This window comes from Ciconia boyciana, chromosome 2 (assembly GCF_034638445.1).
Source record: "Ciconia boyciana chromosome 2, ASM3463844v1, whole genome shotgun sequence".
Lineage (NCBI taxonomy): Eukaryota > Metazoa > Chordata > Aves > Ciconiiformes > Ciconiidae > Ciconia > Ciconia boyciana.
In genome coordinates this window covers 104,568,451-104,586,349 of record NC_132935.1, presented here as the reverse complement: position 1 = coordinate 104,586,349, position 17,899 = coordinate 104,568,451, and the positions used below count along the sequence as shown (strand labels likewise).

Below are 17,899 nucleotides of genomic sequence, written 5' to 3'. Positions count from 1 at the left end.
CACACACACACAAACACAGAGAAATAAGGGAAAGAAAAGTACCGGGACTTACCCTGCTGCTGCAAACCCAGAGATAGCAGACGAAGAGGGGGGTTGGCTTCTACCCCAAGGTAAAGCCCTGCCCCCTTTACCTCCTCGCCACCTCCTCCGAGAAAGAGAAGGAGAGAGAGAGAAGGGGCCAAAGTGGAGAAAAGCAGGTCTTCTGTGGCTGGCATTTGGAGTACAGGGAGCCAGGAAGTGAAGGATGGTTGTGGTTACCCGGGCTGGCGGCAGGGCAGCTCTCTTCCTCTGGATTTTCAGCAGCATTAGCTGCAGAGCCAGGACTGCTCTGCCTGCATCTCGTAAGTACCCTTTTCTAAGAAGCATGCACAATTTCAGCTCCGCAATAAACCAGAGGGGAATTCCCACAGCTCTGGGAGGGTGATTATTTTTTCTCTCCTGGTGAATCTTGTGTTTGATTTTCTGTGTATTTGTATGTGTATGTGTGCACCGAGGTTTGATACTGTTCGCAGTGCTCCCCATCAGATCTTCCTTAGTGTAGATGATTTCAGTGGTAGCTGGTGTGGAAAGTTGAAGGACCTGCTCTATGATATAGTCTTGGTTCTGCAATGGAGTCAGAGGGGGAAAGGAATCAGATAGAAGCTGTTCAAAGTTTGGGGGTGGTTTTTGTTTGGTTGGTTGGTTTGTTCTGTTTTGTTTTGTTTTTTCCTACATTCCTCAGAAGGTATGCAATTTGCATTTGGAAGTACTTCGCTTCCACAGTTGTGTGAGAGAAAAGAGGAGATGTGAGCAGTTTCCATAACTAGTGTTTTATCAAGGAGCAGCAGGAGAACATTTTGTCTCATTTGAAGAGAAAAGAGTGATGGTGAGTTGATGAGAGGGAACTGAGCCAGGACAGCTTTTCTTGAGAGTGAAGTTTTGCTTCCCATAATAAAATGAGCAAAGGTATTTTAGAGGAGACCAGCAATTGCCCCCCTAGGGAGGCAGAAATAGTAGACAAATGATCAAGCATCTGCTGAAATGCTGAACTTCAGACCGGAGGAGTGCAGGGCACCTATACAGGACCCGATTCTGCTATCAGTTTAAAAATGACAGCGTACTCATTGATTTCAATGGGTGTTAGATCAAATATTTAACATTGCACTGAGCTGTAGTTTCCAGCAAAACATTTGCAGGTAGATGTCAGTGTTAAGTATTTAGTTGTTTCTCTTTAGACCATGTAAAGCATTGGCCATTTGCAAAGTATTTTTGAAATGCATACTGAAATGAAGCAGTGCATTTTTATAGAATCGTCAATAACAGACACTACTGTTGACTTCCTCTGCTGTTTATAGAGGAAAGGAATGTCCTGAGATGTTACAGATAGATGTGTTGGGATTGTGTGTATGTGAATGGGGGCTGATTCTACTGACCAAGCAGGGAATTGTCTGAGAATGTAATGTATATACTGCATAGGGATCTATGTGGATCGTTTTATTTATTTATTTGTTTTCTTGGGGGCAGGAATGAACAATGCAATGATTAGGGAACTGGAGCACTGCTCGACTTTCTCAGTGCGTTTCTATCTGTTATCATCTGATACCTATAGAAAAATAAAACAATGTTATTGTTCCAGGATTTGCTTACACTTGGACATTTATTTGTGTGTCAACAGAAAATGTACAGCAGTGTCTGCATTGTATCTAGGTCTCAGAGGCTTTAGGATGTTCAGTTATTTTTCTACCTTTGATTTAGGAGGAATATTGATCCTGAGGTTTACTGCTTAGTTTTGACTGGCTATCTAATTTTTCTTCTGAATATTATTTCTTCATGGTCATCTCTGAGGCTCTGCATAACAGGAATATACAGGGGAAAAAAAAGATTTATGATTTAGCTTGTCAGAAATCTGTTCTTGGAAAACTAAGTTCCCTATACTGCTTTTCTATAAGAGGATTTCTGAGCTTTTTTTTGGTCATTCAGTAGCTAATGTCTGTAGTTTAACTTGAAAATGACCTTCAGCGGGTTATCTGATTACCCAACAAACAAATCTTTAACTTTTGAAAGAAGTTAGCTGAGAAGTTAATGGTTGTAGTAGCATCACTACAACCTGAAATTCCATGAATAAAGGATATATATAATGTGAATTACAATTTACTCATATACATTCCCATCTTGACTATTTTTTTCAGATATTCAAAGATTTCTTTATATTAATTCACCTTCTGAGAGCTTATACACTACACTCCTTATGTAGTGTATAGCATTTCATTTCTGAGTCACTTCTGAAAGTGAAATGGAGCTAGATTAGTTTACTGGAAACAGAAATATAGCTAGAAGTACACGTCAGCCTTAAAATTACAAAAGGAGTGTTCACATTGCAGTACATGCTTAAAATTCTTGTAAAGACATATGGGTGCTTGGGAAGTGGTACCACAGTAGGAACTCAAGTGCTGTGTCACAGTGTTTTGGTGCACCACTTAACTGGTTATTCTGTTGCACGCTTTGGTATACAAACTGGTCACTGTGCTGTATTTTCTGGGATTGTTTGTCACTTTGTATGCAAATGACTGTGAATGGCATTGGGGAATTTTGTTCTCCTTTGGCAGGAGAATGCACTTACATTTTTAACTTTTTTTTTCTTATCAGTTGATTTTGAACATCATATTGGGAATACTTCTGAAAGAATTGAAAATTGTGTGAAATGCAACTTTGATGTAAAACTGATTTCCAACCACATTTTTGTTTTCTCCTCTATTGCTACTTTATGTTTTGACTTTGAAGTAATTAACAACAGCAAATCAATTCTTTACAGTATTTTTCAGGAAGTATGCAAGATTCACGGTGTACAGTGAATTACGAACCCTATATATGAGCTTGCTATTCACTATTTTCTTACAGTCTGCTTGTGCTGACATAGAAAAAGATAGTTTTCGGAAAGAATAGAATTGGATGTCCTATGTGAATCTATTGCATCTCAAATGTTTGTTTACTTTGCAAAGTCAGTAAATCTATCTCTGTCATTAAAATGATGTCTCTGTAATACTGATTCAGAAGTGATCATGTTGAAAGCTTTGAATCTCATTCAGTTTTATCTCAAGATGAAGTGGGTGTTGAAAGCCCATCTTGTAGTACAATAAACATACACCGTGATACAGTATGACACACACTAATACTCAGATCTTACTGTAAATTTTATTCATAGTCACGTTTTTCATACGTTGGCAATAAATTCTTCATATTCCTGCAATTTTTTTGAAATAAGCATAGAGGGATCAAAACACTCTGAACTTCTGGAATCAAGGCTAATGAACAGCTCAACCAGGAGAGGTCATCACAAGATAAAAAGTAACATGGAAATACAAATTTAGTGCTTTATAGTCTTTTACATGGCTTAAAGATGGAATGACAAGAAAATTACTATGGGTAGACTAACTTTCACTTGTGTTCTTATAAAAAAACACACAAAGCAGTGACCTTGTCTTCTTAATGAGAATGTTAAAGGGATTCATGATAGGATCATCTGCTTCTCTATGAAAGCAACTCACTTAAAAAGTAATTCTCTTTCACAGCTAGGTTTTTTTGTTGTGTCTGTTTATGTGCAATGCAAACCTGATCAGTACAGAACTATTATAACTTTCAGTTCTGATACTTTCCATGCTTTTGCAGTAGGTCCCATACCACTGCTGAAGTTGAAGTTTAACCCCATTTTACAATAATTGATGCAGAAATCAAATGAGGGGCAGGTATAGTAAATCATTAAGATTTGTGTATAAGCAAAAATATGCATCTTTTAGCTTTGACTGCATGGCACCCAGACTTTCATTAATAGCTTGGGTAAGTGAGAAAAGTATTTAAAAAGTGTAATGACCCTTTTGAAAGAGCAAGGCATTGTACAAGAAACTTATTTTCAGGAGTTCTGGACTATACAGAATTAGAGAATCTATCCTTCCAGTTCATGGTGCTTGAATGTTGGGTATGTGGGGATGTCATATATTCTATTAGACTCACATTCGGGAATAGTGCTCTTCCAGATAATTTTTCTGACATAATGCTATTTTGTGAAATCTGGGTCAATTCCAGTTGTTTTTCTGTTACATCTGATTAACATTTCTTAGTTCAGGTCCTGTTGTCTGGATGTAAACTCAGAGACCCCACAGAATTTAGTTTCAAGTATACCAAAACATTTTCATGTAGGTTTAATGTTTAATTATTTTTCTGACCCCTGGGTGTCAAAGCACTTACGAATATACTAAACTTTTAAACTGAGGGCCTAAGTTTCCTTTAAGACCACAGGATTTCATAACATTAAACATATGCTTGCTTTTTTTTTTTCTTTTAGAACATTTTAGCTATAAATTAGACCAAAATTTACATCCATCATTATATAATAGTAGTTATTTAAGGTGCTATACATCACTATATAATAAAATTAACATTCAACAGGCAAACAACAGTTTGTTAATTGGTTAGTATTTAACAACATTGAACTGAGTTACTCAGGGTGACTTTTTAAATAAATATGCCTTTCCTAGAACAATACATTACCTTACATGTGAATTAAATATTAATAAATAGTCTGCTGTCATTTCCAAATTGGTGACAGCAGCTAGAGCCTGTGTTGGAACTGCAAAGCCAAAGTTTCACAGAATCCTTAAATTCTGTGTATGCAACATTGCATACAGCCTGATTGCAGACATTCATCTATATACAGAAAGTCTGATTCAAAGTTTGATGTGGTCAGTGGGCATTGAATCAATTGCAAATGTCATTGAATTAATGTTTTAAAAACTGGGTTTTGCTTGGGTTCTTTTTGCTTTGCTTGTGTTTTTAGTTCATATATTTTTTTAAACTCTGGTGCAATAATATGGAATAAGACACAAAAAGTGCTTCAGTAAGTGGTCCAGGCTGCAAGGAAGTTTGAAAGTGAAGTTAAAGACTATGAATTGAAAACTTACCTCTGTGAACATTGGCTGTTTCTTTTGCAAGGAGACGAAAAATATTTCCTGATTATCTCTCATTTTTTTGCTCAGGTACTTTTAACACATTTGAAAGATTATTCCAGTTGATGCAGTTGTGACAGGAAATTCTCCATATATCCTATATACTAATCAGACATTAGAAATTTAGATCTGCTTGGATAACTCACATCACTATGGATCTGTGACAGACAGTAGGTTTTCCTATAAGAGTTCTTTAGGAATTTCAACTTGGATCTCTCAATCTTATAAAGCATCAGAGCTCATGTTCAATGTTTATAGTAATTATAGCAGTATTTAAGACTTTGTAATACTCTTAATGCTTGGGGCAATAACAAACTATGCACAAACTAGGGGGTTTCTACATTTTCTTCTTCAACATATGCAGAAGCTGATCTACCTCTGAGCAATTTGACTCATAGGCCAAACATAAGATAACTCATTAAATCTTGAGGTGTGCCAACGCCTATGTCTATATTTCCTAAATACCAATCATGCTCAGTCTTACAAAAGTACATGGACTTGTGAATGTGTTTCAGTCACTTCAGATAGAAAATGTTAGAGAAGCAACATCAGTCTTCTTCATCAGATGAAACTCTGAGTGACTTTTTCATTTTGTTAGTCTTCAAAATTTTAAAGAATAAATTTAAAATTATAGCAGTGTTGAGAAAGAGGTAATTTGATCAGGGCATGACTTCCAAAATCCACATGAACATGGATCCTTCTTTGAAAGATCAGGATGATCTGTGGGACAAAGAGTGCAGTCTAGTAGCTTGAGTCTTCTCCCACTGAAGGAAATAGAAGTTGTGCCACTGATTTTAAGAACTGTGTGGTTACATTTTTTGTCAGTGGGAAGTTCATGATTCAGTTCATTGGTATGAGATACTAGAAATGATTAAAAGGTTCTTCAGACTTCAGCCTTTGAACTAACATTGATTTTATCTGTATTACACTTCATTTATTCAGCTACTTTATTGGCATTGCATAGGTAGATAATCTGAGACCACCAGCTAATTGCAGAACATGTTAAATCTCTAAATTTGGTGGTGTAGGAAATTGTGGTAATCAGTAATCAATTCTTTTGACCCATTTGCAGTTCCAGCTTTGACAATATCATAGATAAAAGCATTCCTAAGACTGATGTTGGACATTTGCAAAGAACTTGGGCACATCTAGGTTTTGATAGCTCTGCAATTTTACAAGCAACTTAACTTTACAAAGTTGAGACCTTTCCTGCCTGAGAAATTGTCTCAGTATTCTTGCACTGCTGTAGTAGCTGGCCATTTCCTATTTGTTCCTTAAGCTTGAACAACTGATAATTCAGAGCAGAAAAGGATACTGACATTCACATTTACCTCTTTCCTCTGCCCAAAAAAGTCTAGAGATTTTTTGGCTTTACAATCTCCTGAAGAGGTGGTTCTTTCAGACATTTAACTTAAGTGGTCATGCTAAACCCACTGATGGACAGAAAGATTTATTTACACTTACAGTTCATAATTTGATGTTAATATTTATAATTTAAAATGTTTATCAATGTTTTGTTTTCAGCTGTGTACCCACTCCAAAAATATGTTTTAAATAAATCTAAGTCTAAGATGATTTAGACTTAGATTTAAATAAATCTAAGTCTAAATCTAATGACTAAGATCCACTCAACATAGCTCAGAATTTTGTGGCTGGTTTTGCATTTGTATCAGTGAAAGCTCAGGTTGGGTTACAACTTTAAATGCGTAAATAAGATAAGCAGCTAAAAATACTTTCTAGTAGCCAGGAAGCACTTGAACTGTTCTAGCCAAAGGATTTTGCCATCCCACAAACAAATGTGATATTTTAGAATGAACATTTATTATTTGTTTCTTTAGAATATTGTCCCAGTTTAAAGGGAAAGTAACATTTTGTTGTAGAAATTTAATGACCTGTTTAGATATCTGTCTAAATATAGTATAAACATTCTGTTTGATTTTGTAAAACTGCTATATCATTTAATATCTTGTAACCTTTGCTCAGGGAAATCAGCCATGAGCATGCTACATGTCCTTCTAATTTCTCTGTTTCTACAATGTAGGGATTATCTGCCTATAAGCATTTTTTGCATCAAATCTAGAGGTGTGCCACTGTCCATTTTTTTATCACCTAAATGGTGATAAAGCCTTGGCTATGTCTCTGATTGCTCACTCAATCATCTTGTACACTTACACCAATATTTGTTGTGAAGCCAATGAAAACCTGGAATTTAGAGTGAAGGAATACAGAAGAAGATCAGCAAATGAGCTGAGGAGATTGCAAGGGTCCATTTCCATAAGGAGTAGCAGAAAGTCTGTGATGGAAAGTTTGCCAGAGAAGAAAAGGAAGAATTAACTGCCATAACAAATGGAAGCTTAAAAGTATATGGGCCTAATGCAGTGGGATGCAACACGGCAGGCAAGGAAATTGAAATATGTTTTAGGTTTTCATGTCTTACACACTGGATTTAAATGTCACTGATGTAAAGTTCTTGAAACACAGTTTGAAATGCAGTTAAATTGGGATGTGATTTTATTCCCAGTTACATTTATGGGAATAGTAGCAAGACTATGGTTGGGGAAAAGGCCTACGTATTAAAACCAAACCAACAAACAAGAAAACAGAGATCTTTAATTTACACCCTGTTGACCCAATTTTCAAACACAGATGCCTTACTAAGATCTCTAGACTCTGCCCAGATTGTCAATGAGACATAGAAAGGGCTTGTACATGTTCTTTTCTTGACCCTGAATACAGAATAAAATTCAAATATCTTTAAAAAGATGAGGAAAAATGAAAAATAAGGAAAATAAATTAATTTAAAAACATAATTAAAAATGAAAACTAATGACCTCCCACCATTGTTCTGGACCATGAAAAAAAAAGGGGGGGCGGGACTGAAGAGAGGTTGTCTCCCATACGATGGCAGTAACCTGTTTTCTTTCTGCTGAGGAGTGGAGTCAGAGGGAGTAGCTTAACCTGTTCACAGCATTAGCATTGCATTAGGAGAAGAGTGAGCTTCTGTGAGAAATTGAGTCAGAAGCGTATCCTGCACAGGGCAGGCTCTGCTGGCTACATGCTCCCAAGCTTCAGCAAGCTGTACTCTCTAATGTGCTTTCCTTCGGTTTTACATCCAAAAAAATTATGCTACTGGGCATACTGTCAGTTCTATGATGAATGTCCTACCTGCTTCTTCCCTGGTATGGCCAAGCTGTTAGAAATGATAGCAGAATTCCCTATAGATAAGAGATGGTGTCCATTATAGTTCCAGCCTTCTTCCAAAAACACACATCGCCAGACTACACACTCATTTGCTTCTGCGCTTAATTTATTTGCCATTTCTCACATACCTCCTTTCTCATTTTATTAATCATCTTACTCCCTGCTATCTGCCCTCTCCCCACCCTTTCCTCCAGCAGTAAACTGACTCCACTGACTTCTGTTAGATTTTCATTGATTCATCACCATATCGAGTAATTTGCTGAGCCTGAAACTAAGGGAGATTGTCTTCATTGATTCCTGATTAATTCATCCGTATGTGAAAGCTAGTTACACAGGTAATAACTCAATTGAAATTCCTTCACCACTTAATTGCTGTGCCATAATCCTGGCATGTTAAATCAGATAATCAGATATTATGAATGAAGTTAGGATTCAATTTTTCCAAAACCAATTATTAGAATATCATTATAAGGAATGCTTTTATTAACTCTGTTTATAATTATGCATAAAATGCACTTTCAGACTTTAGGTCAGTACAGTGCAGATATATTATACATATGGAAAAAATTGTGTCAAAGGAATGCTGTGAGTGAATCATGGTCCCAAACCTATGTATTCATAGCTTATAAGGCCAAAAAGGATCACCAAACCCAGCTATGGTGATATGGTAGGTTGTGTTACTACCTTCATCTGCTTTACACATCATAGAATCATAGAATGACAGAATCACAGAATGGTTTGGGTTGGAACGGACCTTTAAAGATCATCTAGTCCAACTCCCCTGCCATTGGTAGGGACATCTTTCACTAGATCAGGTTGCTCAAAGCCCTTGTCCAGCTTGACCTTGAACACCTCCAGGGCTGTGGCATCCACAGCCTCTCTGGGCAACCAGAATTTCTTCTTTCTGTCTAATCTAAATCTACCCTCTTAGTTTAAAACCGTTACCCCTGTCCTATCACTACATGCCCTGGTAAAAAGTCTTTCTCCATCTTTCTTGTAAGCCCCCTTTAAGTATGGAAAGGCAGCAATAAGATCTCCCCAGAGCCTTCTCTTCTCCAGGATAAACAACCCCAACTCTCTCAGCCTTTCTTTATGAAAGGGAGAAGCTCTCTGACCCTCTCTGACACTCTCTGCAAGTTTGTAATCCACAAACTTGCTAAGGGTGCAGTCAACCCCACTGTCTATGTCATTAATAAAGATATTTAGCAGTACCTGTCCCAATACAGACCCCTGAGGGACACCACTCATTACTGATCTCCATTTGGACCATTGCAGCCATTGACTGCAACTCTGTGGGCATTGCTATCCAGCCAATCCTTGTCCATCTAACAGTCCATCCATCAAACCCATATCTCTCCAATTTAGAGACAAGGGTGTTGTCTGGGATCGTGTCAATGGCCTTGCAGAAGTCCATGTAGATTACATTCATAGCTCTTCCCAATCCACCAAGTCACTCCATCATAGAAGGCCACCAGATTAGTCAGGCACGATTTGCTCTTGGTGAAGCCATGTTGGCTTTCTCTAATCACGTACCTGTCATCCATATGCTTTGACATAGCTTCTAGGAGAATCTGTTCTATGATCTTCCCAGGCACACAGGTGAGGCTGACTGGTTGGTAGTTCTCAGGGTATTCATTTTTACAGTTTTCAAAAATGGGTGCAGTGTTTCCCCTTTTCCAGTCACTGGGGACTTTGCTTGACTGTCATGGCTTTTCAGATGTGATGGAGAGCAGCTTTAGCAACTACATCTGCCAGTTCCCTCAGGACCCTGGGATGCATCTCGTCAGGTCCCATGGACTTGTGTATGTTCAAGTTCCTCAGATGGTCTTGAACCTGATCTTCTCCTCCGATGGCTGGGACTTCATTCCCCCAGTCCCTGCCTTGAGATTCAGGGGCTTGAGAGATATGGGAATTCAATTGCCAGTGAAAACTTGAGGAAAAAAGTTGTTGAGTACCTCAGCCTTCTCCATGTCAGTTGTCACCAGATACCCTGTCTCATTTATCAGGGGGGTACAGTTTCTTTAGTCTTCCTTTTCTGACTAACTTACCTGTCAACCTTTTGACACATTTCCTCCCAGCATTGAATGTCTCAGTCTGGAACAATATGTTCTTTATCCTACATTTATGACTTTACACATGGCCACATTAAAATGCCTAATGTTTCCTTTTACCAGCTGACCTAGATGGCCCAGGCTTGTGACATATGTAAACTTCAATTTCAAGTCATTTTGAGCTTCAAAGAGTATGCATTTTTCTGCAGTTCAAATAATAAAGATGTTACATAACAAAGGGTTGAAAATCAGATTTCCACTGGTTCTCACTAGAAGCCACTCATTTCTTTTGTTACAGTTACATTTTGAGATATTTAGTATGTCACATTTATAATAATTCTGTATCTTGGTTAAAATAGTGTACACTGCCAATCAAATGCCTTCAGAATTCAAAATGCATACTATTAGAGTGTATGCAGAAACAGATATAAGTGCATATATATGCAAATTTGATGTGATCCAAATTTGTCATCTCAGCAAAAAAAAAGCCTTCGAAACATCAGGATACTTTGACAAGATCTGTTTTTTATAAACCCATGTTGATTTGCACTAATTACATTTACCTCCTTTAAAGTTTTATTTATCAGGTTCTATTATTTTGTCTAGCAGCAATATTCATTGGAGTGGCTTGTAATTACGCAGGTCATCTTCTTCAGTATCTGCACACCATACTTTCTTTCAGTCTTTTGGAATTTCCTTGGTTTTCCAAGGGTTGCTGAAAATCCACAATAACTATGCTCAGAGACCTTCTCAGATAGAGGTTGCTCTGCAGGTTTGAAACTGTCTAGCCTTGTTAGCTTCTGTTTAACATCTTCCTCAGTTTTATTAGAATGTAAATTGTTTTGTTGACACTCTGGGATCTGACTATGCAGTCTTGTTTGTTTTCCTAACCCTGTATGTTTTTGTCTTTTCTACATGATTGACAATTTCACCACTTGTATGTAGCAGTCTTTTGGTATGGATCCTTTGGCTTCTCATCTCCTCTCTCACCTTTTTAAAAAAAAACCAAACAAACCTGCTTTTTCTGTTTTCTTTTTCTTTTTTATTTTCCTTATGTTTTCTGTGCATAGATAAATTAAGCCTTTTCTGTGCATAGATAAATTAAGCCTGTATCCTTTTGCTTGTAATTTTTCTATATTTGTTAGATTCTGATTTACAGAATCACAGAATGGTTGAGGTTGTAAGGAACTGCTGGAGGTCATCTTGCCTTGTTCAAGCAGGGTCACCTAGAGTGGGCTGCCCAGGACTGTGTCCAGAGGGCTCCAGATGTTCAACAACCACCCTGGTTCTATCTCCTCTACAAGGAGATGCTCCACAACCTCCCTGGGCAACCTGTGCCAGGGAGGTCAGCCTCACAGTGAAAAAGTTTTCCCTAATGTTCAAATGGAACCTCCTGTGTTTCAGTGTGCGCCCATTGCCTGACAGGTTCCTGTCAGCCCATTTCTCCAGCCTGTTGAGGTCCCTCTGGATGACAGCTCAACCTGCTGGCATACCAGCCACTCCTCACAGTTTTGTGTCCTCAGCAAACTTGCTGAGGGTGCACATCATCCAGATCATTAATGAAGATGTCGAACAGGACTGGACCCAGTACTGACCCCAAGGGTACACTGCTCCAACTAGACTTTGTGCCACTCTCTGGGCCTGGCCATTCAGCCAGTTTTTAATCCACTTCACTGTCTGCTCATGCAGCCCATACTTATCAACTTTTCCATGGTGATCTTATGGGAGACAGTGTCAAAGGCCTTACCGAAGTCCAGGTAGACAATTATCAACTGCTCTCCTCTCATCTACCAGGCCAGTCATTTCATCATAGGATTTTATCAAGTTGGTCAAGCATGACTTCCCCTTGGTGAAGCCATGCTGACTGCTCCTGATTGTTTTCTTGTCCTTAATGTGCCTGGAAATGATTTCCAGCATTTCCATATGTTTCCAATGGTTTCCATAACTGCCCCATCACCTTCCCAGGGACTGAGGTGATGCTGACAAGCCTGTAGTTCCCTGGGTCTTCCTTCTTGCCCTCCTTGAAGATAGGAGTGACATCTGCTTTCCTCCAGCCCTCAGACAGCTCTCTCAATCACCATATGCGTTTTCAAGCATTTGCTAAAGTGTTTTTAAACAATTCCCATTCACAGTCAACTTTTTCTGTTTGAACTCTTGAAGAGGTCTAGCTACTACTGCTACAAAATATAGTTAATAATGGATTTATACCTCCATCAAGAAGCAACCAAAATATGTCATTAATGCTAGAAAAAAATGTACAGAAAATGTTTATTTAGAAAAAGATCTAGAAGACTAAGAAGAACCCTATCCAAAGCCAAACTCACTAGGTCATCTGTATTCAACAAAGCATTTAAACAAGTGCTTTAAAATAAGTCCCTGAAGACATCCAAATATACCTGAATAAGTCTTTGATAACGATAAATGTTTTATTAAATTCTTGGTTGAAATAGGACAACCATATACATAAACATATATTAGAACCAAAGTAAAAGACTACAAATGACTATTCAGCTACAATTTTCATTATTGAATGATAGTATAGTAGAAGTGTCTGTTCACTATATAGTTGATGTTAATGACCCTAAATTTCAGATATAAATTTATCATTATTAGAAGTTTTAATTCTGACCTATAAATTAAAATATTATATGCATATAATTACGTGTTAAAATATTTTATTTTAAAATATTTATTTTTGCTAGCCTGGAAATAGTTGCACCTAATTTAAAAAAAAAATAAATTAATGTCTTTGAAAGAGAGTTTCTGAAATGAGCGAGCAAGTAGGCTTTCCACATACATGTGCAAACAGACAATAAAGTTGTCTGGGTGTGTTTTGGAATATTGTTAGTAACAGATATAATAAAGTTGCATTGAGCTTTGGTAGTAGATGGCAGAATCTTGCAGGGAGGTACATAAAAATTTTGCTAAGTTTTGAGGCTTTACATGCAATTCCATCTGGGGCAGGGGACGTTCCTTCAGCAGGGACAGATTACTTAAGTCCTTTAAGGTTAACTTTAATTTGGCAAAAAGGCAATAAAATCAGAATCTGGAAAAAAGGCTTGTGATACATGTTTCTCATCCAATGATGAATTTGGAACATAGTGTGATATTTGCAATATGTTTATTATAAGTAATTTTTAAATACCCTGGGTTAATTGAATATAGGTAGCATATTCTTTCCCTGTCTTACACATGTGAATGTTCATGTGTTGTCATGCAAAGATACAGGTATCTCTCAAATTCTTCCCCTGAGCCCGGTCCATAGTTTCATAATTCTGCCCTGTCAGGTCTTCAGATCAAACGTGAGGTTACTTAATAATGTACATAGTGGGTCCTTGATAATGGTAAATTCAAATGCATTTAGAGTCAGTCAGGCATGTAGGAAACAAGGTCTTCTGTGTTTGGGATCTGCTGTGTATAGGAGGAAGAAAAGAATCTTAAAGCATCATTTCTCTAAGCAAAAAGCCTTCTGTGAATTTGGAGTTACAAAAGGACTATGTGAGGACGCAGTGTCCTGGCAACAGTTCTGGGGTAAGGTCTAGTAAGTCTATGGTAAGGTCTAGGGTAGTGCTTGTGTTGGGGAGTATACGGCAGCTGTTTCTTGATGTCTGGAATGTGATTGTGAAAGGCTGCTCCTCGCTGCAGCAGATGAGAGAAGCCCCAGGGTATCGCTGCTACAGGCAACCCGATGCAATGTCTGCATGAAAGTGTCTCATCACTGCAGGAAAACACTCCAATCTGCACGGAATGAAATACGACATATGGTTGTTACACACCGATGACTTAACTGGATGGGCCAATGTATCAGACCATTCTTTCTAGACCATAGAGATGTTATGCTCTTCTTTTTTTTTTTGCATAATTAAATGCTTGCATAAATTCTATTATCAAAACCTTTTTCTAGATCTTACCTTCTCTCATACTGGTGTACAGCACCAGTAATTACACTGAATTCTGGCAAAGTTCTATTGAAGTTATTTTAGTGTATCAAAGATGAAAATTTAGTGCAGTTTAATTAGAGATTTCTCAGCTGTATTCCAGGTATCAGCTATTTATCTCCAGTGGCTCTTTGAAATGAGTCTTTCAGGTTTTCCATATAAAATTATTTGTGATGGAAAAAATAGTCCTTACAGCTGAAAGAGTTGAAGTTGCCTAAGTTCTTTTTGGGTAATTTAAACTCTTAATATGTAACCATGCCAAGGCATTTAATTGAATGACAGTAGTTGGATCTTTACAATAGGAAATATTGCAAATACTGTGAAATATTTTAGCACCTCAATTATATCAGTCATCTTCTGTTTGACGGTTAACATTGATCACAAAGTTATTTTCTGTGGCCATATCATGTGTAGATGAACACAGACATAATTTTGTGGCTGACACCAAAGGTCTATGCACTTCATTTTTATTACCCTCAGAAAGCTTTCTTGAGCTTTTTGGGAGTGTCCCCTGTAACTGTCCTATTTAACTGAAAAAAAAAAAATATATATATATATGAACTGATTGTAATAGCAGGAGGGTATTACTGGACAGTGAAACTTTGATGAAGAGAACTTTCGTGAAGCAGACCATTTTTCTGTTAATAAAGAAGGCAGATCAAGCTAATATGGAAATGTTGACAAGTTACTGGCAAACTATCATGAATAGACCCGTGTAGATATATGTGTAGATAATGAGCTACAGTTCTTTTTTAAAGTTTAATGTATACTTTTTAAAGTATAATTTTAAAGCACAATGTATTTTAGCAAAATATAAAAGCTTCCTGTTATTGCACAGTGGAATATATTAACAAAGACTGTCCACTTCAGCTAAAAATATATCAAAACAAAACAGTGCCCTAGATTATACAACTCCTATATTCAACTCTTTTAAAAAGCTACCAGAGGTAAGCTGCAAAAGAAATGACATTGATGCAACAACAACCAACCAAATGTGTACCAAATATTTCACAGAAATTCTATCTTACATCAGCCGCCTTCTGCTGGCCCACTTTTAATTTGAAAATATGATTACCCTCATGTGATCAAATTACAGGCTGTGGAAGAAAGGTGCTACATTATGAATTCCATCCATGAATTCCATCATCTTCCTAATTCTTCTATGTGACATTAAGCAGCAGATTCTATGAGGCAACTCAGTGATTCTACTTTTTGGGGTTTTAACCAGGAAGTAATGCATTTCAGAAGAGTAGCTGTACATCAGTTACACAAAACTCATTAGTAAAATTAGAGGGTGGTCCACGCTTTAAAACTTGTGTATGAACATCTTTTCCCATCCCCTTAGAAATTCATTATGGTTTTCTTTTTTTCTTTCTTATGTTTGCTTCTTTCCTGCTGCATAGTGTTGGGCTTCCAGTTGGTCACATGGAGTGGAGAAATGAAAGGCACACAGTATTTTTGGTATAGAATGACTTAAACAATCGCTTTAAATACACCTTTATTCTGCAATCAAACATCTGTTTATTCCAGAAGATGACGAGTGCTTGTACAGTGCCTGTCAGAATGATGTTCTAGTCCATGACTGTAGATTATAGCCGCCCTACCCACCAAATAACGCCTCATGTATTATATAACACAAAAGGGACCCAGGTTTTCCCATCCTTGTTCATATTGAGTGTTATCTACTGTGGCGTTAGTTCCACTGCTCTCACAGGGTAATGTACTGGTCAACAGCGATAAAAATGGCAAAATATATGAATAATTTCTTAACACAGTCCTTAGTATTAAATTAGAGAACACTGTTCGCTATTCATGACTTAATGACTAAAAAGGAAAAGTTTAGAAGTTTTTAAAATGAAATCTTAGGTTCAGTTTTTTTGAATGGAGCTTGGAACAATATAAAAATTAAAAGTCCTGTTTACTTTAAGTAATTTGTTATCAGAGCAGAGAATTATACAGAGAGATGCAGGGACATGCTCTGCCAGGTATGCAGTGGTTTATGCTAATCTGATGCAAGCTGGGCAGTTTTCCAAGCTAACAAGGGCTCCAGGGAGATTTTTTCCTCTCAGATCCCTGTATTATCAGCTCCTGAGGAATAACAGCTCCTTGCAGTTAAATGGAGCCATGTCCTCTTGTGATTTAGGTAGTACTTTTAAGATGCTGCAGGAGTGTTCCCATAGCCCATTTTCAAGCCCCACCCTTAGAAAGAACAGAATAAAGTAGTGTTCATTGACCATCCTGAATTCATCATTAATAAAAGCCAGATTATGTAAAATAAATTAGTTCTAAAATACAAACACAAAAAAGATTCTTAGGAAGGTTAGAGAAGCAAGTGAAGGAAAAAAAACAGAATATGTTTACTTAGCATTTGACTTTAAATGGAAAAAATGAAGAAAGGTACTAATGTCTCTTTGTATTTTCAGAATGAGACACTTGAATCTTTTGGGGGAAAAAAAAAAAAAGCCTTGCAATTTAAAAATTATTTGAGGGGATTTCTGAATAAATGAATGAAATCCCAAATAAAATTGAAAAATTCCAACTCCATTTTGTCTTTATTTTGGAGTTGTTTCTTTACTGAAATGTAGCCCTTTCTTTCCAAGTTAAGAAAATGGTTCCAGAATCTTGGTTCCTGTATTATTCTGACTGTAAGGCCCTTTTTTCCCTTCTACATTTCCCATTCCAGAAAGCTATTCTACTTTGAAACCCTTACGTTCTTAGAGGTGTTACGGACATGCTTTCTGCACGTTGCCCTCTGCGTGGCCAAAGAGGGAATGTGCCTGCTTTTCTCCAGCATGAATACTACAGAGCTTTTGCTCTAGTTTTCCTTCCTTACCTATTTGTCAGTGGGTCACTGAACAAATAGAAGCTGAAACAACATCAAACAGATCAAAAAATCAAAGCTGTGCTCAGAAAGAGTCAATTAACTCCAGAACAAAGATCTACTCAGTGAAGATGAGAAACATGTGAAAATAAAGGCCTATTTTCATTAGATACATCCCTTGGAAATCTTCATTTATTGCAGTTTAAATAGCCCTTTTTTGTTTCTAAATGACAAAGGACATCAGGGTGGAATATGCCAGTGGGAGAAAGAAAGAAAATTTGACATAAGAGGCAGAGGATCAACTTGTACAAGTAAAGTAATACTCAAATTTTAGCTTTCCCTCAAGCCTGCCAGTCCTTTACCATTTTGTTATTTTTCCATTGGGAAAATTTCATACCAGTCATCACTTCTTTAATGAAGGATTCCCAGGCTTTTGAGATCTGATTTGCTTGAAAAATACGGGGGAGAAGAGTGGAGTGGTCATAGTGCCCTAAATCATCCCTTCAGATGTGCAAGCATTTTGCAATGGTTTCTCTGTGAATTAAGTTGAAAGTTTTCATAATACAGTAGGATGTTGTTCAGTACTCATGCCTTTGTAAAAGAGCATTGTTGCTGCTTTAGCTGCTGCAGATGTTTGACTACAATAAAGTGACTCTACTTCTCTCTGCTTAGAGGTGACATCTTTCCCTCTATATTCAGCAAAATTAAAATACATTTTCAGTGCATAGCAGTCTCCCAGATTTTCTCAGGGTCAGTCACTATTAATCACTTTAGATGGAACCATGAAGACCACTCCTATTGTCCTAACAAATGTGCTAAATATGCCTCAGCACTGAATGAATGTCCAGTGAGAGCTTGATCCTTTTTCTGTTGGTTGATGATAAAACCATCACTGACTTCTATGAAACT

General features: G+C 37.3%; 1 protein-coding gene across 1 annotated transcript in view; it reads left to right on the top strand.

Moving 5' to 3' along the window:
- The first annotated feature begins 244 nt into the window (after positions 1-244).
- The window catches only part of CNTNAP2 (contactin associated protein 2), a 1,193,181-nt gene continuing 1,175,526 nt past the window's right edge, over positions 245-17,899 (top strand). Inside the window, exon 1 of the mRNA XM_072853401.1 lies at positions 245-341. Coding sequence (XP_072709502.1) covers positions 245-341 — 97 coding nt within the window. The remainder of the gene's footprint in view (positions 342-17,899) is intronic.